Genomic DNA, 26,179 nt, shown 5'->3' with positions numbered 1-26,179 from the left:
TTAAACACATCTGTAACAAAAGTATTCAAGCAGTTTTGATCTATGGCTTTAAAACGCGTAGCCCCTGCAAAAAAAGCACAACCTCTAGAGCGCTCACATTTGTCTCCAACCTGACAGCAGCTGTGAAGTTTATTTTACAGATACACAGTAGCCCAATAAACTCCTGGATAAGAACCCAATTTTGAAGATGGGGGCCATACTGCAATTCAATAGCACTGCTCCTGTTGTATGTTTGTCTTTCCATGGATTGTTACATCAGTGTATTAAATTAAGAAATTAAAATTTTACAAAGGAAGACTCTGAGCTATAGCATTACATACATAATGATTTCCAGGCATGTCTGCAAAGGAAACTAAGCTACAGATGATAGATTGTAACGACATAAACTTCAAAATATGTAACTGAATGACTGATTGGGTCAATGAGACAAGGTGGGTGAGGTCATATCTTTTATTGGACCGACTTCTGTGGGTGAGAGAGACAAGCTTTCGAGCTTACACAGAGCTGAAGAAAAGCTGGTCTCTCTCACCCACAGAAGTTGGTCCAGTAAAAGATATGACCTCACCCACCTTGTCTCTCTGGTATCCAGGGACCAGCACAGCTACACCACCACGGCTGGAGTCAGTGTCAAGGATTAGCAACCTGCTCTTAATCTTTTCAAGCTTCTATTTAGGCGCTTTATACTAACACAGGGCATTTTACAAGTAACGATACAAGGCTACTTTAAGTTTTTAAATGTGCTTGTCTAATGCACTTTTCACATTCCAACAGAATACATTCTGTCCTCTTTTTATACCATTTGCTGCAGTATGCATCATAATCCTGATGGTAATAAATACATCAAACTGCCTCATGCTGCTTGAAATGAAAAACAACAAATAGTCAGTACGATTACACTTTATACACACAATCATTTAATGATTTTAAAGAAAACCAATTAAAAATTGCATTATTAGAGGTAGCCTTAAGATTACTTAAGCAAGGATGCTAATGACACATCAGTTGCAGTAAATCAGAACCCTACAATAACAAACAATAATATCCATGCAATGAAGCAATGGCAGTTCAGTAAATAATAGATTTGTTTCAAACTCCTAAGATGGTATAATTAACAGTGGGAAAAGGAAAAGTCATATGTCATTTTAAGATACAATAAGTCTTATTAAATCAAATGGCAATTTAAGGGGATTGTTGGTACGTGTGCTTTGGTGGACTCTGGAATATTTGGTGGACTCTGGAATGCTAAACAGGCACTGCTGAAGTGAACAGCTAATCAAGATGTTTTTCATAATTGTTTTAATTAAATGCACATTTGAAAGCTCTGTCATGATTTAAGGACACAGAAGACCAGTGTGAGTTTGCTAAATTCTTCTATTAACTGTCTGAGCAGCAGAAATTTTTTTTGTAGATTCTAGAGGGAGGGGAAGAACAGCTGCTATTTTGATTTCTCAATGCCAGAGTGATGGATATTAAAGCAGGTGAGATATAGAGAGTCCAGACGGAATTTCTCATATTATAACAATGTAAAGGGACACTGTCAGGTCAACTATGTCCCAGAAGTGAGAGACATAAGTAAAAACCATTCCAGAACCAACTGAAATCATATAATGGTTTGGGGCAGGGGGGGCGGTGGGGGGCTGTCTTAAATTCCACCGCAAGATGCTTTTTAAAAAATTCCCTTGAAGTGTTTGGGTTGAAACTGATGCAGCATGTTGTTAGTACATGGAATCTGAAAATAAAATTGAATAGATACTGGCTGGAAACAAAAAAAAACAAATATTTTCATTGTGCCAGGTGAAAGAACTGCACATAATTCAATAAACAGCATAAATAACTAGTACACGAGATTTTGAACATTTTTAATAATCTGAGGTGATGTGAGCTATACTTTTTGTAAACATGATATTTACCCTTGTCAGTCTCCTTTTTAAAATGTTAGTTCAAATTTAATCTAAACTACTCTACTGTGTCCCCAAAAGAAATACCATTAATCTCTATTGCAAAGATAATGAGGTCACTGAAGTAAATGGAGTTACACCAGAGATGGATCTGTACAATCAAGTGGTCTACAGCAGTGCTTCTCAAGCTAGCTGATGTGGGGGATCGGCAAATTTTTTTCCAATGTGCGTGCAGACTGGCAGCCGATGGCTCGCAGACGGACACCAGTCCACGGACCACCACTTTGAGTAGCACTGGTCTACAGTATAGTAAGTACGATAAAATCTTTAGTTAATTTAAAAGGGAAAAGTATTTTCCTAACTGTAAGAATCTTTAAGGATAAAAGTAGAGTTTTGAGAAATTGCAAAAAGTTGAGTGCTAAGGAGTAATAATTCCATTTAGCACTGTTATACTTAGGGGGTTGTTATACATACAATGAATGTATTTATAAGTCTGAGAAGCTTATATAATCATATTTTGACATGTGCAGGCAGTAACTGCTGTGTGATTTGTTTTTTAATCCAGTCACAGAGTAGTATCCCAGTGATCTCTTCTCCTCAGGAAGCATAAGACAGTCCAGCTGGGTGTTGCTTTGATTGCCTGGCCAGTTTTTAAACTCATTTTGAATTAGGTTTATCTGTGGAGTTTAGTTTGAACAACTACTTCACAATATTGGTGAAAGACTTACTGCCATGGTATTAGGTATCTGGCAGAGGGGGCAATTTAATTTGGCTTTTCCACATCCCAGGTGAGTGCTCTAACCAGTGGGCTAAAAGTTATAAACTGGGAACCAGGCCCACTGCCTCCTCTGGCTGGGTTTTGAGTGGGACATTTGAGCACTCCTACAGTAGCGGACTCTGCACATGATTTAGACGGCTGAATCCCAGTCTTCCCTGGTTTGTGACTTGCTTTGGGACTTGGGCAGGAAATCAGTGTTCGACCGCATGCCCAGAGGCAGAAACAGAGGGGCCTAGGAAACTTTTACCCTGAAATGTTAGGTGCTGAGCGAGTTTAGGCACCTACAGAGTTAGGCAGGAGTTTTCTGTATTGCAGTAGAGCCACTCCTGGCACTTAGACACCTAGCTCCCAGAATGCCTCAGTCTTTGAGTTGCTGAGCACTCTTGACTGCCTTTGTACTTGAATGGAGGTTGAGGGTTCTCATCATCTTACAGGATTGGGTCCATAATGCTGCTGCGGGATTGACATGGTGGAAAATGGCAACACTAGCAAAAATGCATTATGGTACATTTAAAAACTGTGATGGTTTTGTAGAAATGAAGGAACAAACAGATTCTCTCTCATCACCCCTCATCCCTCCCAAACAGCATCTTTAATGTAGCTAGAAATGTTGTAGGAGTTAGGAATCTCATTTTTGCAGTGAAGTACCACAACTTCTAAGCATGATTGGAGACAGTGCTCTTTCCTGCATCTTTCATCTCTTTATAATAATCAACCATGGGGCAAGAGTCTTTTTATTGGTGGTGATGAGAGCTAACAGTTACTCGCGGTAGGATAGTGAATTCAATTTATTATGTATTCCAGTGTTCCTGAAGCACAGTGATTGCAAAAGTACTATTAGTTAGCCCATCTATAGGGATTTTCATCTTCAAAGTGCTGTACAAACTTCAACCAATTTAATTCTAAAGCAAGAGTTCCTGTTTGAGAATGTGGAAATGGGAGGAAAATACTTATAATAGAAAAGATGCAGAGTGAGAATGTTCTGTATTAAAAGAAGACCCCCAAACACAGATTTCCGACCAAAATGAAAACCACATACTTTTACTCTCTTGATCTATTTTTCCTTGTTACTTATTTTCTTCTTTATTAAAAGTGTTTTTCTGACACACAGATCTGCCCTCCAGCTCCACATTTTAGAAACCAAAACAGAACATGCAAAGAGCTCTTGAAGTGGAAGCAAAATGTAAAAAAACCATGAGCGCATCCAGCCTCTGGGGGAAGAGGCCCTTTCCTAGGATTCCTGGCAACAGAGAAACTAGACGTCATCAACTGCTACCATGCAGTGCCAAAGTCATGGTGGTGCACCCTTTTGAAATGTTCATAGATAGGTCTTAGACCCCTTTCAACTCTGTCTTTCCAGGAAAAAATAATTTAACTTTTTTCTAGGGATTTTCACTACTCTGAGTTGTGCGCCAGATCCAATAATGTATGTTTATACTGCAATGTTCTGAGCTTCCAGACCATTCTATTGTTCCTGACATCCAACAGCAAAGGTCAGATGCAGATCAGGATGAGCAGTCTTGTTCGAATGTGCAGTTACTTGCATTTCTAATTCTGAACACAGCACACACAAGAGTGGGGTAGATTAGCTGTGTCCGACTTGCACATTGCTGTATAACTTGGTATTCAACCCCAAGAAACACTGATAATAAAATCGAGTAAAATGATGCTGTCCCAAAGAGCTGCTGGCAATATATCAGCCAGAATGGTCACAAACAATCTGTTATCTGTTTCTCTGTTCATTTGTCACAGATATTCTGTGCACTACATCAACCCCCTTGTACTCTCTTACCCCTCTGAATGCAGAACTTTAAGTCACCTGATGGCTATGCTGTACGATTTCACCAAAAATCTAAGCTACACAGTGTTATTTTTGGTATTTTGATTAAGCGACTGTAATATTTCAATACAAAAATTATATTTATCAGTTTTATAGTTCTTATCTTCAACAGGAGTTAATTTTGTCTTTCACCAGGCAGCTTGTTTCTGAATTGTGTTTGTTACAATGTCTAATTATTTAATAGTAACAGGAACATCTTAGGCACTGGACAACATGGTGGATGTAAAGATCTGCTGCAAGATTTGGGGGATCTGCTTGGTATCCAGGGCAATAAAAGACCGGCCTGCTGGTAGCATCTTCTGCAGCCTAGGGATCAGAATGGGGGAAAAAAAGAATTACCATTACAAATTATGTTTCTGACAGCAAACCAAAGAGTCCTGAGAGTTCCTTAAGAAAGGATGTTTTTACTTTTGAATACCTTGCTGATACATGCCATTCACACTGCGGCACTATGCAATTAAAAGCTTGGGAAAGCAGCAGTGCAAGGAAACACTGAAAGTGGTTATGTCACAGAGGTCTTTTCAGCAAGACAACTGACCTGTTTCTACAGATTTCCATTCCTTTGTTATGGTCACTGTTTCTGGTGTGTGAAAATCTCTGCTGAGATTAAGGTACCAGTGACCAAACAAGGTATTAGCACAGCCGATCTTCTAGAAACAACTAAAAACTCACTCTCTGAGGGGGATCATTCAGTTCATTTAAAAATGTTACTGTACTAACCTGACAAAGTGTTTGGGAAACTTTAACTCCACCCCACAGAAACTACTGATTTTATCTGAAGTTTTATATATTGGCTATAAATGTGCGGTTGATACTTCAGCTTCTAGCCTAGGTTAAATTGAATTCATGTTTTTCTACAGCTGCTAGCCCGAGGCCTAAGGTAGTCAGCCTTGTACATTTTTATTCAAAGCTTTTAATAGTACACAAGATGTACATAACAAAATTCACATCACTAATATTTAATCAGCAGTTTTGGCGTATACTGTTTCACTGATTTTTTAAAACAAGTTTTAATTTATATTTGTGTCCCACTGTCATTTCCCTATAGACTATAAACTCAATCCCAGAGATCGCCCATTTTAAATGAAAATATAAGCCATGTGGAAAGAAAAATGAATAAAAACAACTCCCTTCCCGCCTTCCCACCCAATATTATATTTTAAAGGAAAGCTTTGCTTAATTATGCACATACATGCAGTTGTATTTCAGTGACACTGTGTCATATATATATTCCATATCTAGTAAATTGGTCAAATTGATAACCTCTTTTCCTCAAGGATGAATGTGAATGATGAAACCATTTTTCCAGTCAGAAAAATAAAACTCAATCTCCAATAATATTTCAAAATAGGAGCTCTTTATGGGGAACACAAACAATAGATTGATGGAACCTGCAGAAATTCAATGAACAGCAACCACCGTGCAGCTGCATGTTCCAAACCTTTTAAAATTATACCACATGTTGTGGCCTAACTCCTTCTGGGCTTGATCCTACCACTCTTTCAGTCAATGACTTTTTTTTTTTAAAGTAGAATTGGCCCTTTAACATTAGTGGTAATTGGCACATGTTTATGATAGAGATAATAGCTTTGAATCGTATGTACCGGTGACTGGGCAGCAGATGCAGAAGGTTGGCTTGTATAAAAGTTCTCTGTCTCCCCTGTACCATCTCAAGCTATGACTAGGGCCCCACCAAATTCCCAGGCATGAAAAACATGTCACAGACTGTGATAGCTGATTTCCTACCATGAAATCTGGTCTTTTGTGTGCTTTTACCCTATACTATACAGATTGCACAGGCCAGACCAGCGTTTCTCAAATTGGGGATCCTGACCCAAAAGGGAGTTGCTGGGGGGTTGCAAGGTTATTTTAGGGGGATAGGGGTATTGCCACCCTTAACTTCTGCGCTGCCTTCAGAGCTGGGCAGCCGGAGAGTGGCGGCTGTTGGCCAGGTGCCCAGCTCTGAAGGCAGCGCCGTCGCCAGCATCAGCACAGAACCAAGGGTAGCAGTACCGCGACCCCCTCTACAATAACCTTGCGACCCCCGCACAACTCCCTTTTGGATCAGGATGCCTACAATTACAACAACGTGAAATTTCAGACTTTAATAGCTGAATTCATGAAATTTACAATGTTTAAAATCCTATGACCATGAAATTGACCAAAATGGACCGTGAATTTGTTAGGGCCCTAGTTATGATATAGGCTATGTGTATATATATGTGTGTGTGTATGTCTATATATATATATATATATCAGAAACATAGTTAGTAGTTAGACTATTTTTAACTCCCTCGTTAGGGAAGAGTCCACGGGTGCCGATTTGTGGCCAAAACCTTAATTCCGTAGTGGATTTATGCCTTTGAAAGCCGCTATCTTGGAGCCAGAGAACTGAATGGACTCCCTCTTGGTGCCACCAATGTCTTGAACTGGCTGGAAAAAGTTGCTGATAAGTAGCATAAGGCCTGTGCTGTCACCACTGCTCATCAAACAACATGGGACAAGAATCAAATCTTACCTGTCACTTAGAGCAGAACTCTGCTTGTTGCTTGGTCATTGCACCGACATACATTTTTCTGAAAGCACTCTTTAGAGTCATGAAAACGGCAAATCATTGTATTTTTCAGGGACTAGCAGCAATATATTTACCTGTCTGCCTGGTCTCCTAAGGATCCTATGAATACGGCAAAAGCATTAACTTGAGGGTTGATGGTCAAGGTTTGGGCAAATCTTGCTGGTGGGATACCATATCGTTCAAGGTTTGCATCGCTTAAAACTATGACAAAATATTCGTCAGCCTCTTCTTTAGCAATTTCACGAACAGCATGCTCCGTCCCTTCCAGGGTATGGTCTCCACTCATACAGAATTGAGCATGGGCATGCATTATCTGGGTACACAACAAAATCAAAAGGAAATGTATAGAGAGAACTATTCCAAATAAAACATACGTTCTAGCTGGTATGAAAGGGAGCAAACATTCTTCTAAGCCATATTAAGTGAAACACATTTATTAATGTGCATCCTGCTCCAGATTTTAGAGAATATGCAGCATTTTAGGATTCAGTCAAAGGTTCATTTCACTCAGTACAACCATAAATTCTTAAAATCCAATTTGCAATGTCAGAACTGGAAGAATCACATGGAAGGAATTTGGCTTTCAGAACTAGAGAGTGAAGAAGTAAAACACTATGGTAGGCTGGAGATTGGGTTTCCCCATTGCTATAGATCTGAGGGAGAATACCCTGACCAAATCCCATCTGTTCATAATGTATATTAGACTAATGGACTTCAGAATGAAGTGTTATTGCCAAATATAAGACTCATGATCAGATTAAAGAATTTTGTGGCCCTATGCACTGTGGAAATGGGGCCCCCCACCTTTCTTAAAGTGCTTTCGTCCCATACATGCCACCCCCCGCCACAAATCGCAGAATGCCCCTCTCTCCCCACCCCACACACAGACCCCTGAATGCCCCTCCTATCCCACATATACCTACAATCCTCCCCCCCCGCCACATCCCAGCAGCCCTAACATGCATCCCATTCCGCAGGCCCCAATATTCTGCACTTATCCCATAGCCCACCAACAACTCTCCCCAGCTCCTCACCACTGCCCTCCGACTCAATGCTCCCATCCCAGGCTAGGGCAGCTCCTCTCAATCCCAGTCGCCCAGCTCCGCTCCCTCTCCTTTCCCAGCCCCCGTGCACACGGCCCTGAACTGCTCAGGTCTGGCCCAGCTACTCCTCCATCACGACAGAGGGGTGTTTGCCCCAAATCTGAGTGAGTGACGTTGTGACCTAGTGCACAAAGTGGCTACAACACCCAATTTTGTTTTTGTTTGGTGGTGGGGGCCCTCTTTCAGTGGGGCTCCGTGAAAGTGCCACAAGTGAACATTGGTTAATCTGGGCCCGCTCAGGGTGACAAAACAGACTTTAAAATTATTTAAACGTATGGTTTACAAAACAAGAAAGAAATGTGTTATTCTGCAATGGAGAATATGGAGGACAAAGCCATTTCCTATGCAAAAGCTAGTACATGAACATGACAGTACATGTTCGCTTCGCAATGATGGTTTAACACCTTTTCAGTCTAGGAGTTTACATACTCTTACTGCTATTACAGCACTTTATGGCTTCCAAGCACTGTACAAACAAATATTAAGGATCACCCCCAGAGTTTCACTCACCAGTGGCTACATGTTAACAATAATATTTTTTATTAACAGAGAGCTTTCCATGTAGCTGTACCAACTGATCAGTGTGTATGGAACTTCCTATAATCATTAATGGACTGTTTAGGACATAGATCCCAAAGAGATGCATCCTTATTCTATTACTATGGTACAGGTTTTTTAAAAGTCGAAAAGTTTTTTCCCCAGCTTCGTGTTTACATACATGACTCCTCGTATCCCTCCCTCGCCTACCTTCCAGCAACTTTCCCCTCTTTACTTTTTGTATTCTGTGACCTGTAGGAACTTATCCTCAGCATTTTAGAATCCTTGATTATCCAGAGCTATTTATTAAGAGGATTTACCTTAATAATCTCTAATCTTTGTTTATTGTTCTTGGGAACTTTGTCACTCCCAACCAATGCAATGTTGAAGCCATCTCCTGAATGTCCAACGATATCGTACTGCAGGAAAGAGAATTAAAGAGTAATCTGTTAAGAATAAGGAGTGACTGCTGACTCAGAATGACATGAGGTCTGATCAAAGGCAATTTGCTTTTAACTAAAAGATAAATACTGACTGCAGTTTACATTTATGATCCGTTTAAAGGAACTGACCACAATTTCTCACTACCACTAAAACACTTTTGCAAGATAAAATTGCCCAAACTAATGCAAATAAGCATCAGTAACTCATTATATTTGTTGGGTCTGATTCTGACTCATTCCACCAGCTTTACAGTGGTGTTAAGTGAGATTAGAATCTTAGCTTTTCACACTGCCCATTTTATCTGTAGAGTTACAATTTACTCTCTTCTCCCTGCAATCTGGCACACAAGAAGTGGATTGTTAAAGAGTAGCTCTGATGTTTGAAAAGCTGTTTATGTGACCTCCGTTCTGATCTGGAAAAAAAAAAAGTGTTACATGCTATTTTTTAAAATCCATCCTTCACTTTTTAGGTCTGCACAATAGATCAAAACCTATGGCTGGAAATACCCAGAGGGGTGAGTTCCAATATCCCCATTATGTTTTCTGATTTTTAATAACGATAATAATAGGATTGCATTCAGCATACTTTGGGCTTAGTACAGAAACAAATCCAGTACAATAATGGTCACACGGTGAAAGCACAGTGCTCAGTATTCAATACCGTATCGCTTCAAAAAATTATATATATTTTGTCCAAAACAATATGGGTTACTTTCTAAATTACATAAAGTGCAGAGATGAGGTTCTCTTGCGTTTAAGGTCGTATGACTCTTTCGTAATGTACTATCTCTTTGGATCTGGACCTTCTGATTTCTTCCCCAGATGGCTGTTCTGACACTGATGTTAGCGTACCAACTTTAAGGGTTTCAGAGCAGCAGCTGTGTTAGTCTGTATCCGCAAAAAGAAAAGGAGGACTTGTGGCACCTTCGAGACTAACAAATTTATTTGAGCATAAGCATTCGTGAGCTACAGCTCACTTCATCGAGCTGTAGCTCATGAAAGCTTATGCTCAAATAACTTTAAGGGGATATTCCATATTTTGCTGCCTGGGAATACCACCCTGCTGCTTAGCACAAGACAATACTGAATGAGTCTTTCACTCTGAAGCTACTAGGTTCAACTTGAATTTAGATGATTTGTGAAAATAGGGTTTGAGTAGCTCCTAGTCCATATATCACAAAACCAAGTCACAGTTTGGTATGGTTCTCATTCCTGTATGAGAGAGGTCCATGACTAGTGTCTATGGGCAACTGCAGGCCAAGGCAAAAAGGTATCTGAAAAACTACTTGGAAGCTTGAGCACCTGGCTGCAGTAGGACTGATTTAATCAATGCTATTAGTCTCACACTTTAAGAATCATTAGCACAAAAAGGCTTACGAAAGCAGCTTCCCAAATAACAACTATTATAAAGAGAAGTCAAATGCAGAACATCTTGGCCTTCTGTTTATCTTTCAGTGTCTAGCAGCAGACAATGCTTTTTCTCATGAATGCCATTGGGAGAAAAGATTAAGTAAGAATTAAGAACTTTGGGTGTGACCCTGGTGGAGGTTTTTTTTTTTTTTTTTTTTTTTTTTTTAAACACAGTGCAAGTAGCCTCACACATTAGCCTCACAAGCATGGCTGCACACACAAGGGAGATTAAAGAGGCTATAAACATAAAAAATTCAGTAATAATGGGGGATATCAACTATTACCATATTGACTGGGTACATGTCACCTCAGGATGGGATGCAGAGATGAAGTTTCATGACACCTTAAATGACTGCTTCTTGGAGCAGATAGTCTTGGAACCCACAAGAGGAGAGGCAAGTCTTGATTTAGTCTTAAGTGGAGCACAGGATCTGGTCCAAGAGGTGAATATAGCTGACCCACTTGGTAATAGTGACCCTACATAATAAAATGTAGCATCTCTGGGGGGAGGGAGAACACCAAAGCAGCCCACCATGGTAGCAATTAATTTCAGAAAGGGAACCTACACAAAAATGAGGACATTAGTTAAACAGAAATTTAAAGGTACAGTGCCAAAAGTGAAATCTCTGCAAGCTGCATGGAAACTTTCTGAAGACACCATAATAGAGGCTCAATTTAAATGTATATCTGAAATTTAAAAACATAGTAAGAGGACCAAAAAAGTGCCACTCTGGCTAAACAACAAAAGTAAAAGTAAAAGTAAAAGAAGCAGTTAGAGGCAAAAAGGCATCTTTTAAAAAGTGGAAGTTAAATCCTAACAAGGAAAATAGAAAGGAGCATAAACTCTGGCAAATGAAGTGTAAAAATATAATTAGGAAGGCCAAAAAAGAATTTGAAGAACAGCTAGCCAAAGACTCAAAAAGTATCAGCAAAAAATGTTTAAGTACATCAGAAGCAGGAAGCCTGCTGAACAACCAATGGGGCCACTGGACGATCAAGATGCTAAAGGAGCACTCAAGAGAGATAAGGCAATTGTGGAGAAACTACATGAATTTTTTGCATCAGTCTTCGTGGCTGAGGATGTGAGGGAGATTTCCAAACTTGTCCCAGCTTGAGGTGTCATTAGAGGAGGTTTTGGAACAAATTGATTAACTAAACAGTAATAAGTCATCAGGACCAGATGGTAGTCACCCAAGAGTTCTGAAGGAACTCAAATGTGAAATTGCAGAACTACTAACTGTGGTATGTAACCTATCATTTAAATCAGCTTCTGTACCAGATGGCTGGAGGATAGCTAATGTGACACCAATTTTAAAAAAAGACTCCAGAGGTGATTCCGGTAATTCCAGGCCAGTAAGCCTAACTGCAGTACCATGCAAATTGGTTGAAACTATAGTAAAGATCAGAATTATCAGACACATAGATGAACACGATTTGTTGGGGAAGAGTCAACATGGTTTTTGTAAAGGGAAATCATCCCTCACCAATCTACTAGATTTTTCTGAGAGGGTCAACAAGCATGTGGACAAGGGGGATCTAGTGGATAAAGTGTACTTAGATTTTCAGAAAGCCTTTGACAAAGTCCCTCACCAATAGCTCTTAAGCAAAGGAAGCTGTTATGGGATAAGAAGGAAAGTCCTCTTATGGATCAATAATAAGTTAAAAGATAGGAAACAAAGGGTAGGAATAAATGGTCAGTTTTCACAATGGAGAGAGGTAAATAGTAGTGTCCCCCAAGGATACCAGTACTATTCAACATATTCATAAAAGATCTGGAAAAAGGGGTAAACAGGGAGGTGGCAAACTTTGCAGAGGATACAAAACTACTCAAGATAGTTAAGATTCCTGTGAAGAGCTACAAAGGGATCTCACAAAACTGGATGTCTAGGCAACAAAATGGCAGACAAAATTCAGTGTTGATAAATGCAAAGTAATGCACATTGGAAAACATAATCCCAATACATATAAAATGATAGGGTCTAAATTAGCTTTTGTCACTCAAGGAAGAGATCTTGGAGTCATTGTAGATAGTTCTCTGAAAACATCCACTCAATATGCAGAGGCATTTAAATGATTAGGGGTATGGAACAGCTTCTACGTAAGGAGAGATTAATAAGAGGCTGGGAATTTTTGGCTTGGAAAAAAGACGAGTAAGGGGGGATATGATAGAGGTTTATAAAATCATGACAGGTGTGGACAAGAAGAACAGAGAAGTGTTGTTCACTCCTTCTCATAACACTAGAACTAGGAGCCACTAAATTAAATTAATAGGCAGCGGTTTAAAACAAACAAAGGAAGTATTTCTTCACACAACATACAGTCGACCTGTGGAACTCTTTGCCAGAGGATGTTGTGAAGGCCAAGACTATAACAGGGTTAAAAAAAGAACTAGATAAATTCCTGGAGAATAGGTCCATCAATGGCTATTAGCCAGGATGGGCAGGGATGCAAAACTATGCTCTGAAGTGTCCCTAGCCTCTGTTTGCAAGAAGCTGGGAATGGGTGACAGAGGATGGATCACTTGACGGTTACTTGTTCTGTTCATCCCCTCTTAAGCACCTGGCATTGCCCACTGTGGGAATACAGTATGCTGTGCTAGATGGACTATTAGTCTGACCCAGTATGGCCGTTCTTATGTTCTCTTTAGGGTTGATTTACAGCCCATGTGTGTTACAGCACAAATCAAATAGCCCAGTAATGCTTAAATTGGTGCAAGCTTCATTGACTTAATTGATTATTGCACTACTTGGTGCTGAATTTTCTAATACCATCGGATGCTCTGTGAAAGATTTTACTCTGGGTATACAAACTGCAAAACACAAGTCTCCCTAAATATCATCTTTTAGTTCATTACTTTTCTTCAGAAGTTAGTAAAAGTTCATTCCACTCTGCTGTTAAATACAGCACATACTGTGTTGTTGCTACTGTACAATTCAGAAAGTGTGCGTGAAATGAGAAAAATATCATCTTCCACTGCTGCTACCGCACTCTGCACCGAGATGTTGCTTTTTTCAAAGGAGTAAGGAAAAATGAAAGGCCATGTGTGTTGAATGGAAAATGTATTACAAATCAGACAGGCTTTTGCTGGAAGGAATACCAGCTTCCAAATCCCCTCCTGTTCTGGACAACACTAAATATACCCTTTAATACTTTTATTTAGCCTGCCACCCGCTTGACTTTAAAAAAGAAATTATGTTGCCAAGCATTACAGAACATTTCTGCTTTTTCCTCTTCCACTTAAATGGCACTGCCTCTAACGTCAGCTTCTCAGCTGTGGCCTCCCGAATTGTGTATACAAAATGTGTAATGCTCCCTTTTAATATCACTATAAATCAAAAACTTAAGACGTTTCCCCAACAATTATATAGCTTGCAGTTCATGGAATCATTTCTGAAGATTTTTGAAACCCTCATAAAACCTTTGCTGCATAGTCTAATAACAGAGTTATGGCTCTTGATCTAAAACCATAGGACTTTGTACTTTATGTAAAGCACAGAACTAACGTCCATCTTAGGAGGTACTGCATTTTCAAATAGGTTCACCATGTAAGATGGACAACACTAGAAAAGATGCTGTAATAATTTCAAATCTGCAAAATGACTGTTATTATAATGTGTATCCTGGCATTTGCACATGTGAAAAGGGGTAGATGGATATGCAGGTGCACCTTTTGCATGCACGATTTAGGAGTGGCCTTTAAAAATGTGACCTCCTGGAGTACTACACAGTTAGCAGTGGTAGTAACATTTATTAAATGCCAACAAGGAGCTCAGCCACTTACAGGACAATTGGACACAGAACGATGCATGTTACCTTCCCCAAGAAGCTTAGAATCTAAATAGACAGCACAGAATGCACTGAGAGACTTGGAAGAAGGTTCAGTTCTAGAGCTTCATTCTCCTCTCTCCCACACCTTTAATATGTTGAGTTAGAGGCTAAGCCCTTGTGAGATGCATAGAAGAGGTGATTTTGGAGGAGGAATTTAAAAGATGGCAGTTAATTTAGACCAACTGATTCCCTGATCGTAGAAAGAGTCTCCCTTCTCTTCCTCTCTGAACAAGGCTGTCCCTATGAGAACTGGAAACAAATAGCCACCTTGGGCATAAAGGCGAACAGATAGACAAGAAATGTCCATTGTCACTCTTCGAACCTTAAATGGATCACTACCATATTGTCTGTCTTGGAGCAACCACATTGTGCATTTTTAGTTCTTGCCCCTTAATAAAGTGAAGTAGCAGAGGAAAAAAAAAAAGGAGTCTACTTCATGTATCATGTAATCAATATGTCAGGCCTAAAGACTAATCTGACAACAAGGAAATCCTTGTCTCATGGGATGGTGACCAACAGGGTAATATATATGTATTGAGAAAGCACAGTGAAGAAGGGAAAAAAGTTCTCTGATTCAGTCCCCTTTTCAGCAGAGAACTAATTAAAGCACAAGAACAAAAAGTGGGCACAGGCTGGCGAGTGGTTTTAAGCAGTCAAAAATAGAACTTTAATAACAGGAGCAGAGAATTTCAATATGTAATCAGTTCTGAACATTTTGCTTATACTGCTGCTTCACAGATCCACCAGACCTTGCACCAGAAACTCCTAAAATCTGCTCTTAAATGGCTGCTCCTCTGAGAGATTGATCCAGTGGTTTTCAACCTTTTTTCATTTGCAGACCCCTAAAAAATTTCAGTTGGAGGTGGGGATCCCTTTGGAAATCTTAGACATAGTCTGTAAACCCCCAGGGGCCCAGGGACCACAGGTTTGAAAACCACTGCATTAGTCTACAACAGGAAGAGGTATCAGCAAGTATCTCTGAAGGTCAACAAATTCTGTCAAACCATGTTATGGGAAGGGTGTGGGGAAAGGTGGAGGGATAAGAGAGAAAAGAAGAGAGTGAAGGCCATTTAACTCTTGCCTCTAGAGAAGTAAAGTAGCAGAGGGAAAAAACTGTGAGTCTACTTCATTTATCATGTAATCAGTAAGTCAGGCTACAATTCCCAAACACTCTAAAGACTAGTCTGATAACAAGGAAACCTTTGTCTCATGGAAGAGAAATAAAAGGATAGTATGTATGGGGGAAGCACAGTTAGCTCAACAAGAGTTAGCTCAACTGTGGCTGGGTGCACCCACTGCCCTACAATTTCATGGGTCCAAGGCTCCCCCATTGCCCATTTGGATCAACTCTGCTGGTCAGTGCAATGTGAGGCCATTTTCCCTCATTGCCAACTTTGGAGAGAACAGCACTAGTGATGACACTGGTCTTCTGCAGACCTTATGCTCCAATTGTGTCTAGTTCTTATGAAGCAGCAGAGAGAGAAATGGAGAAAGAATAATATCTCATTTGTCCCAGATAAGAGCTGCTCTAATTCAAGATGGGTCCAGCTGGGGCAGAATCAGGGAGCTATATCTAGCTCCCTGACACCACCTCCATTCTCCTATACTGAACAGAGATCTGATGCACGGGAGAACTGAGCTAAGGTCCAACTCAAGTGCAGCAGACATAATGGAAGAGGAGAATGCCTCCTTGGTGTGCCACAAATTTCCAATATCCTATCCACCACTATTATGTTAAGTATAAAATGAGCCTTGCAGTTCTTTACGAGAGTGGCAATTGTCACAACTAATAACTGTGTTCCGTTTTTGTGTGACTATTTTTATAACCATTAAGTTGGTTGTTAAATGGGTGACCAATACTACAATTAACTACACTTTTAACTATTTATATGGCCAAATATGTGGCTTGGCCCTATGCATTAGGGGACATGCCCAGCCAACTGAAATTATTTCTGAATACGAGGTGATGATCTGTAAACTACAGAGCGGGATCTGAGATTTTTAAGGCCAGAAGACAGCATTGCAATCATCTAGTTGGACTTCTTGCATAGCAGAGGTTATAAAACCTTGTCTAGTAATTTCTGCACCAAGGCACCATTATTTCTGTTTGAGCTACAGCCTATGTTTTAGAAAGACATCCAGCCTTTAAATCTAGACTTCAGGTGACAGAGAATCCAACATATGTCTTGGGAAGTTGTTTCAATGATTTATTGCTCTCACTCTTAAAAATGTGCACTTTCTTTGTAGTCTGAATTTGTCTCATCTAGTAGAAAAAGGTGCAACAAAATCCAATGGTTGCAAGCTGATGATAACAAGCCATCTACTATCGGAAATCACTTCTCCATATAGGCACTTGTAGATCTCTTAACCTTCTCTTGGACAAAATGACTGAGCTTCTAAAATCTCTATCAGGAACATTCTCCAGACCCTGTACTCATTCTTGTAGCTCTTTTATGAACCCTTTCCTATTTTTGGAAGTGTGGACATCAGAACCGACAAAATATTCCAGTAATGGTCTCACTAATGCTGTACACAGAGGTCATCCCACCTCTCTACTCCTATATGTTATTCCTCTGTTTATGCATTCAGTGATGGTGTTTGTCCTTTTAGCTAGAGCACTGCATTGAGAACTCATATTTAGTTGGTTAACTACCATTACCCTAAATCCTTTTCCATGTCCCTGCTTTCCAGGATACTGAATCCTATCATGTAAGTGCGACCTACATTTGTTGTTCCTAGATGTATGGCCTTGCATTTGGTTGTATTAAATGAGCCCACCTTACCAAGCGATCCAGATGATTGCTCTCCATACCTGACCTACCCCTATCATTGTTTACCACTCTACCAATTCTTGTGTCATCTATTTTGCCAACCATGATTTTATATTTTTCTTCTGATATAAGGGAACTGACCAAGTACCAACATTTAGAGGAGATGGCAACAAAAACTGGAACAAAGAAAAAAATTCTGGATCCTTAAATTGAAGACATTTGCAACTCAGGGTTTAAGGGTAACCAGCAAAGGAAAAAAATAGGCTTTGTCTTTTAAAAATTTCTTTACTTTGATTAATGAAGGCCTGAAAGTTTGTTTTTCCTTATTTCTTACATCAGAAATTCAAATCTTGTTTTGTCATTTCCCAGAAGATACTATGGAAGATTGGTAAGATTATGCCACCAGAGAAGCTATGTAAATAGGCTTAGAAGGAGTCGATTTTTATGGATAAATGTCGTAAATGTCAATTTCACCATACACACACAAACCCACTGCACGTTATTTCCTTTGATTGTAACTGAAATTTATGGATGGGCAAAATAAGAACATAAGAACAGCCATACTGGGTCAGACCAAAGGTCCATCCAGCCCAGTATCCTATCTAGTGACAGTGGCCAATGCCAGGTGTCAGAGGGAGTGAACCTAACAGGTAATAATCAAGTAATCTCTGTCCTGACATCCATCTCCATCCTCTGACAAACACAGGCTAGGGACACCATTCCTTACCCATCCTGGCTAACAGTCATTAATGGACTTAACCTCCTTGAATTTATCCAGTTCTCTTTTAACTGTTATAGTCCTAGCCTTCACAACCTCCTCAGGCAAGGAGTTCCACAGGTTGACCGTGCGCTGAGTGAAGAAGAACTTCCTTTTATTTGTTTTAAACCTGCTGCCCATTAATTTAATTTGGTGGCCCCTAGTTCTTATATTATGGGAACAAGTAAATAACTTTTCCGTATTCACTTTCTCCACACCACTCATGATTTCATATACCTCTATCATATCTCCCCATAGTCTCCTCTTTTCCAAGCTGAAAAGTCCTAGTCTCTTTAATCTCTGCTCATATGGGACCCGTTCCAAACCCCTAATCATTTTAGTTGCCCTTCTCTGAACCTTTTCTAATGTTAGTATATCTTTTTTGACATGAGGGGACCACATCTGTACGCAGTATTCAAGATGCGGGCGTACCATGGATTTATATAAGGGCAATACGATATTCTTTGTCTTATTCTCTATCCCTTTTTTAATGTTTCCTAACATTCCATTTCGTTTTTTGACTGCCGCTGCACACTGCGTGGCCGTCTTCAGAGAACTATCCACGATGACTCCAAGATCTTTCTCCTGATTTGTTGTAGCTAAATTAGCCCCCATCATATTGTATGTATAGTTGGGGTTATTTTTTCCAATGTGCATTACTTTACATTTATCCACATTACATTTCATTTGCCATTTTGTTGCCCAATCACTTAGTTTTGTGAGATCTTTTCGAAGTTCTTCACAGTCTGCTTTGGTTTTAACTATCTTGAGCAGTTTAGTATAATCTGAAAACTTTGCCACCTCACTGTTTACCCCCTTTTCCAGATCATTTATGAATAAGTTGAATAGGATTGGTCCTAGGACTGACCCTTGGGGAACACCACTAGTTACCCCTCTCCATTCTAAAAATTTACCATTTATTCCTACCCTTTGTTCCCTGTCTTTTAACCAGTTCTCACTCCATGAAAGGATCTTTCCTCTTGTCCCATGACAACTTAATTTACTTAAGAGAATTTGGTGAGAGACCTTGTCAAAGGCTTTCTGGAAATCTAAGTACACTATGTCCACTGGATCCCCCTTGTCCACATATTTGTTGACCCCCTCAAAGAACTCTAATAGATTAGTAAGACATGATCTCCCTTTACAGAAACCATGTTGAGTTTTGCGTAACAATTTATGTTCTTCTATGTGTCTGACAATTTTATTCTTTACTATTGTTTCAACTAATTTGCTCGGTACTGACGTTAGACTTACAGGTCTATAATTGCCAGGATCACCTCTAGAGCCCTTCTTAAATATTGGCGTTACATTACCTATCTTCCAGTCATTGGGTACAGTAGCTGATTTAAAGGACAGGTTAAAAATCATAGTGAATAGTTCCGCAATTTCACATTTGAGTTCTTTCAGAACTCTTGGGTGAATGCCATCTGGTCCCAGTGACTTGTTACTGTTAAGTTTCTCAATTAATTCCAAAACCTCCTCTAGCGACACTTCAATCTGTGACAATTCCTCAGATTTGTCACCTACAAAAGATGGCTCAGGTTTAGGAATCTCCCTAACATCCTCAGCCGTGAAGACTGAAGCAAAGAATTCATTTAGTTTCTCTACAATGACTTTGTCATCTTTAAGTGCTCCTTTTGTATCTTGATCGTCCAAAGGTCCCACTGGTTGTTTAGCAGGCTTCCTGCTTCTGATGTACTTAAAAAACATTTTGTTATTACCTTTTGAGTTTTTGGCTAGCTGTTCTTCAAACTCCTTTTCGGCTTTTCTTATTACATTTTTACATTTAATTTGGCAGTGTTTATGCGCCTTTCTATTTACCTCACTAGGATTTGACTTCCACTTTTTAAAAGATGCCTTTTTATCTCTCAGTGCTTCTTTTACACGGTTGTAAAGCCACAGTGGCTCTTTTTTAGTTCTTTTACTGTGTTTTTTAATTTGGGGTATACATTAAGTTGAGCCTCTATTATGGTGTCTTTGAAAAGTGTCCATGCAGCTTGCAGGGATTTCACACTAGTCACTGTACCTTTTAATTTTGTTTAACTAACCTCCTCCTTTTTGCATAGTTCCCCTTTCTGAAATTAAATGCCACAGTGTTGGGCTGTTGAGGTGTTCTTCCCTCTACAGGAATGCTAAATGTTATTATATTATGGTCACTATTTCCAAGCGGTCCTGTTATAGTTACCTCTTGGACCAGACACTGCACTCCACTCAGGACTAGATCGAGAGTTGCCTCTCCCCTTGTGGGTTCCCATACCAGCTGCTCCAAGAAGCAGTCATTTAAAGAAAAATGCTGTTTGAGAACTTATTAGAGTTTGATTTAAGGATATTTACATTGTATATTTTGACATGTGATGTTGACAATTTATGTTTTAATGGTTATAAGGCTTTACCTTCTCAAATCTCAGTGTCTGTCATAAATAATTATTGTCTGATTCCCCTGTTTTCTGACACCCACAACTTCACAGAACTGTGAAAATTTAAATAGATAAAAATAGAAAAAAATGCATAAAAATAAACACCGAATCTGTCAAAATTTAAAAAAACTGAATTCTGCCAAGTCAATATGTAAATAAAAATGGATTGACTGAGATAAGGACAGGATTTTTATTCATTCTATTTAAAACTTTTCATATTTTGTTTTGATTAACATCTATTTTAAGTTATATGCCTGAATAGCTGGAAGAAAGGTCTTTACTAAATATCTGACACCTGTACCCTTTCAACTAAGGGCTGAGCTCTCATGCTTTGGTTCTCCAAGAATGACCTCCAGCAAAACAGGGAACTCCAGACCTGGCATCCTTATTTCTAAATTTAAGAAAACTTTTCAAGCCATATTTATATATCATAGAGAAGAAAAAGGGAGGAGGGCATAAACCCAATTTTTATTTCCCTTATGAATTATCTGAAATGAGGTTTGGGTCTTATACCAGTCAGTGTGAGAAACAGACACTTTTCTTATGTTCAGATCATCATAGCAGGATTAGAAACAATGGTGAGTGTAGCGGAGGGGAAGGACCTGGTTCATCTTCCAGGATGTATGCATGGGTGTTTGAGCTCTGGTCACCAACAAAGGCTAGTCATGCTTGTGTGTGCATTGAGCTCATGTCCCTGTGTTTTATAGGCTTAAATATTTCTGTTTAAAAAAAAAAAAGTTTCATAAACTGAATCATAATCTGCACTCATAGTGTTCAGTGCTTCCTATCCAGGGGCTGGTATTATTTTCAGGTTGCTAGCAACAGATTTAATTAAGTTTGTATTTCCTTACATGAATGAATAATACTCTTTGGCGAGACAGAGTAATGAAATACTTTTTTCCACCGCCCGTACGCAGCCTGTGCAAGTACGCATTACCACTAAACTCCTGGCCCAGCTATAATTACCTTAAACTTGTGCTCGTAATTCTCAAAAGCTTCCATGACCATGCAGACAGCCTCCATGGAACGCTCTAGTCGACCATCTACCCCGTTAAAGCGATACATGCTGCCAGAAACATCCACTACCAGGCGCAGACGCTTAGGCTTCTGCTGAGGGCTCCCAAGCTATGAGAGAAAAGTACCAGAAAGAACTTTATGATTGGGAAAGCCACAGTTTTGATAAGAACAAAACACTTTAAAAGGAGTTATCACACACTTTTCAAAAACACTAGACAACAAAAACTCAGGCCATCTCTCTCTAGCAAGTTCAGATTATGTTTAAAAAAGGTGAAATTATTTGAATTTTTCTGATTAATAGTTGAGAAAAATTTATTTTAGATACCTGAATCTAGTCTCTCTCTTTCTCTGTTCTATACACTCAATGGCTGGAAACAAAATACGACGATTCCACACATTTATAGGGAAAATACCTTTGCTGCTATATTTCTAATTAACAACATTTTATTACAATAGAAGGAATCTCAAAAATCCAGTTTCTGCCAAGCGTCGTGAGGGTAATGCCTCCTTGAATTATGGTACTAAAGGGGACTCCTATAAGATTGTAAAGTTTGTCTGCTGAAGTTAATACCTTTTTAAAAATGTGTGAAGTCTTTTTCTGATTAACTCCTCAATTTTGTACATTCTGACTGTAAAGCTTTCCCCACTCCCACTTCCCCCTCTCCCTTAAATGTCTGTTTTAACAATTTCTGTCATACTAGATTCTGGAAAGGTATTTTATCCCATACGGAATGAGACAAGTCTGGATTCAAATGAAAGGCTACTAAAAGATGGTCTGGCAAAAAAACAAATATTTAAAACGTTTCTTTATCTGTAACTGATTTCCAAATATTTCTCTTTCATTCAGCTAGCATTTGATAATTTTTAGTTTAGTTTCTTCTTTTTATTATTAATGCAAAGGACTGCAATATCAGCTTCCCCCCCATCCCACTGAAGCCCATGTTTATATATTTTAATTCAAAATGTAAAATTTCCTTCTTAGCATTTTCCCTGCTCTTTTTATAATGTATTGAAAAATACAAAACCAGCACTTTGAAGAGTACTAGAAATTAGGATATTATAGCTTTTCCCTTACTGAGCTCTGATGTAGGATGGCTAGGCTGCATAAGCTGTTCAAAACAACAAATAGTGAGACCATGTAGCATGAAAAATAATTTAGAGAGAGTTGTATCAAATATGTATTTAGCTACTGAGAAGAAAGCTGTTCTAAATGATTGTTTGCAAAATAAAATTCCTTCATGTGTAAACCTTAAACATTAAAATTAAAAATAATCTGCTATATTAAATCTGGCTATTACAATATAATGATGATCAAGACAACTAGTCTTAAAGTTGCTTTGTTGGTGTGTGTCAACTGGTTTCTCTTTCAATGACTCTTTCAATTCTAACAAAAAATTTTCTGACGAACATCCAAAATGATGAGTAGTCATAAAATAGTAGATTTTTAAAAGCTTTTATTTAGGTTTTAATTATTCACTCATTTTCTCATTAATTTTATATTAGAATTGTTAATTTGCAAATCCGAAAACCTGAGTGCGGAAAGTTTTCTTATATCATGATAAAGTGTGTTAGTGAGGAAAGATGTGATGGTCATTTCATTTTATTTAAACTTGTTAACCATCTTTACTAGGCTAGCATAATGGAGCTCAAGGAACTAGTAAACTCGTTAGCTGCACCCATTAGTTATGGAATACTTACTTCTGGCTCAAGCTCTCCCCGTCGTTTATAAATGGCTTTTTCTCCTGTTAGTCCATCAATTATTTTGGCATCATCTAACTCTCCAATAGCTTGGTGTCTCAGCCATTGTCTTTCCTTACCCTTGGCCTACAAGAGAAAAGCATCCTTAATTCATTCAGTGCTGCTGGAACATTTTACACTGTTTAAGAGATACAGAACATGACACAAATATGGGTTTTCTTTGTAATTATGTGACAGCTCTGGCACAAGTTGGTGAAATCCGAACACATTTTCATCAATGCCTGGTCTCTCTTGCTGAGGGACTAATTATTGCTGACAAAGAATATATTTTTCTCCACAATTTTTGTCACTTCTAAGCCTTTTCACATACAGAATTTGAAATATGGACCATGTAATCTTTGCATTTTAATTGCAGATATGTTGGAAAATAGTACGCAAATGAATCTATGCAGAAATCCATAAAGCTAGAGGGACAGGCACAACAGAAGTGTTTTCCATCCAGGTATCGTGACAAAATGTATTGGATGACTAAAACAGAGGCAAAACTCAACGTTGTTACGTAAAAATACCTACACTGAAGGAGACGTGCATCTGAAGAAGTGCGTTTGAAGTGGGTTTTTTACCCATGAAAGCTTATGTCCTAATAAATCTGTTAGTCTTTAAGGTGCCACCGGACTCCTCGTTGTTTTTATGTAATGGAGTATGAGTGGTTCCTTTTCTAACAGCATTCATAATAATCTGGTATGCAATTTACAATCAAAACATTGCAAATAGTAATAATCAAGAAATGCTAACAATGCAATCAAGAAATGCTAACAGCATTTTGGGCTGTATAACTAGGAGCATTGCCAGCAGATCCAGGGACTTGATCATTCCCCTCTATTCGGCATTCGTGAGGCCTCATCTGGAGTACTGTGTCCAGTTTTGGGCCCCACACTACAAGAAGGATGTTGAAAAATTGGAAAGAGTCCAGCGGAGGGCAACAAAAATGATTAGGGGTCTGGAACACATGACTTATGAGGAGAGGCTGAGGGAACTGGAATTATTTAGTCTGCAGAAGAGAAGAATGAGGAGGGATTTGATAGCTGCTTTCAACTACCTGAAAGGGGGTTCCAAAGAGGATGGATCTCAACTGTTCTCAGCGGTAGCAGATGAGAGAACAAGGAGTAATGGTCTCAGGTTGCAGTGGGGTTGGATATTAGGAAAAACTTTTTCACTAGGAGAGTGGTGAAGCACTGGAATGGGTTACCTAGTGGAATCTCCATCCTTAGAGGTTTTCAAAGCCTGGCTTGAGAAAGCCTTGGCTGGGATGACTTAGTTGGTGCTGGTCCTGCTTTGAGCAGGGGATTGGACTAGATGACCTCCTGAAGTCTCTGTAAACTGCATCCCTACATTATGGATATTAGGAAAAACTTTTTCACTAGGAGGGTGGTGAAGCACTGGAATGCATTACCTAGGGAGGTGGTGGAATCTCCTTCCTTATTGGTTTTTAAGGTCAGGCTTGACAAAACCCTGGCTGGGATGATTTAATTGGGGATTGGTCCTGCTTTGAGCAGGGGGTTGGACTAGATGACCTCCTGAGATCCCTTCCAACCCTGATATTCTATGAGTCTCAGACAATGCACTTTTTGCAACCATGGTTGTTTGTGCATTGACTGTTAATACTGATGTACCATTCTCTACAGCTCAGTCCTGCAGTCCATACGCTAGTAATACTCCCACTGAAGTAAGCTCTGAGGACTGAAGAATTGGGTGCTTAGACAAAAATAATGTATTTAAGAACATTTTCAAAGGATAGTTTCACAATGACTTGCATGTCAGAGGGTCCATTTGAAGATAGCACAGTTTATTTGCTGAGTGTGGGTTTCATGTTTCACTTAATGTATGATCGGATTCACAGGATCTCCACTTTAACCCACTGGTCCTGGCAGTACAGCTGAGATTTTCATGGAAAGAGAGAATTATTTGGGAGTGAAATGGGATGGTTTGTGTGTGTCTGTCTCCCAACCTATGAGAAGTTGGACATTATACTCCTTTCCTGTAAATTAAACATCAGTGGGACTGGATTAAGGTGTAGGTATTATAGATCTTTGCTAGTGCTCCTGGAGTCACATGATTATGAGGATAACAGGGCTTAAGTGTCCTCTTAATGGTCTCTCATTGTCCTCACAGACCCTGGTTCTTTCAACTGTTAGAAATGTCAGTTTGTCTTCTTTTGAAATTACCTCTCATCAGAAATCTTCTGAAGCAGGGACCATGCTTTGCCAATCCCAGAGAAGTTCAAGATGCACGCCTGGAATTTGAGAGGACAGATCTCTGGAACTTTGTACACTGTGGACAGCTATTTGATGACCCACTATAGTCCACAAAAAATTCTACATCCCAGCTCACTGCCGCTGGCATGTGTTCAAATGTAGGTGTTCTGAACATGTCCTCAGTTTGAAATCAGTTCTAGAAAAACCTACTTTTGGGTCTTAATTGATGGATTCATTAAAGGTCTGACCTTTAAAGCCTTACGTGTCCAGATGTCTTTGTTAGAAGTCTTCTGTTTACACTCTGGAAAAGGGATTTAGCTTAACACCCATACTTCTAGGTTCTCCAGGCAGTGAGAAAACCTCACCTTCCACTTCAAGCCCACATAGCCAACTGGATACTGAATTTCATAGTGGAACAACTGATGAAACAGGTGTCTTATTTCCCAGATGGGCAAGGACAAAGGTTTTAAAACTGTGAAAGCCACCATCTTCATACTGGTTGGGGAAGCAGTTGTAAATCTTGTATGAGACTGGGCAGAACTCATTCTTCTTATTCAAGAGCTCATTCTACAAGATCTACTTCCACTTCAGGAGCAGAGAGGAATATGAGGAAATCTGCAAAGCAAATGATTTTGGCATCTTTTCTGATTCGTAAAGCATTACAAAGTGGAAGTCTCATCTTCCTCTGATGTTGCCTTAGGTCAATAAGTTTGCAGTCTGTCATCCTGCCTTGGTTTCTTTTCTGACTGTTTTAACTTCCAGATGATATATACATACCCTATCAAAATTTCACAAGTGATGGCCAGTTTGCCCTGTCTCACACACAGAGAGACACACACGTGACAGGAACAA

General features: G+C 39.3%; 1 protein-coding gene across 2 annotated transcripts in view; it reads right to left on the bottom strand.

Annotated features, from left to right (window-relative positions):
* Window positions 1-524: 524 nt before the first annotated feature.
* VWA8 (von Willebrand factor A domain containing 8) overlaps window positions 525-26,179 on the bottom strand; it is a 289,992-nt gene continuing 264,337 nt past the window's right edge. For both annotated transcript variants that reach the window (XM_077811982.1, XM_077811992.1), the window contains exons 41-45: window positions 23,073-23,198; window positions 21,324-21,482; window positions 9,052-9,150; window positions 7,166-7,404; window positions 525-4,822 (exon numbers count right to left, since the gene is read on the bottom strand). In XM_077811982.1, coding sequence (XP_077668108.1) covers window positions 4,714-4,822; window positions 7,166-7,404; window positions 9,052-9,150; window positions 21,324-21,482; window positions 23,073-23,198 — 732 coding nt within the window. In that variant the 3' untranslated portion in view covers window positions 525-4,713. The remainder of the gene's footprint in view (window positions 4,823-7,165; window positions 7,405-9,051; window positions 9,151-21,323; window positions 21,483-23,072; window positions 23,199-26,179) is intronic.

The sequence above is a fragment of the Eretmochelys imbricata genome, chromosome 1 (assembly GCF_965152235.1).
Source record: "Eretmochelys imbricata isolate rEreImb1 chromosome 1, rEreImb1.hap1, whole genome shotgun sequence".
NCBI lineage: Eukaryota > Metazoa > Chordata > Testudines > Cheloniidae > Eretmochelys > Eretmochelys imbricata.
This window is presented reverse-complemented; position numbering and strand designations above follow the sequence as displayed.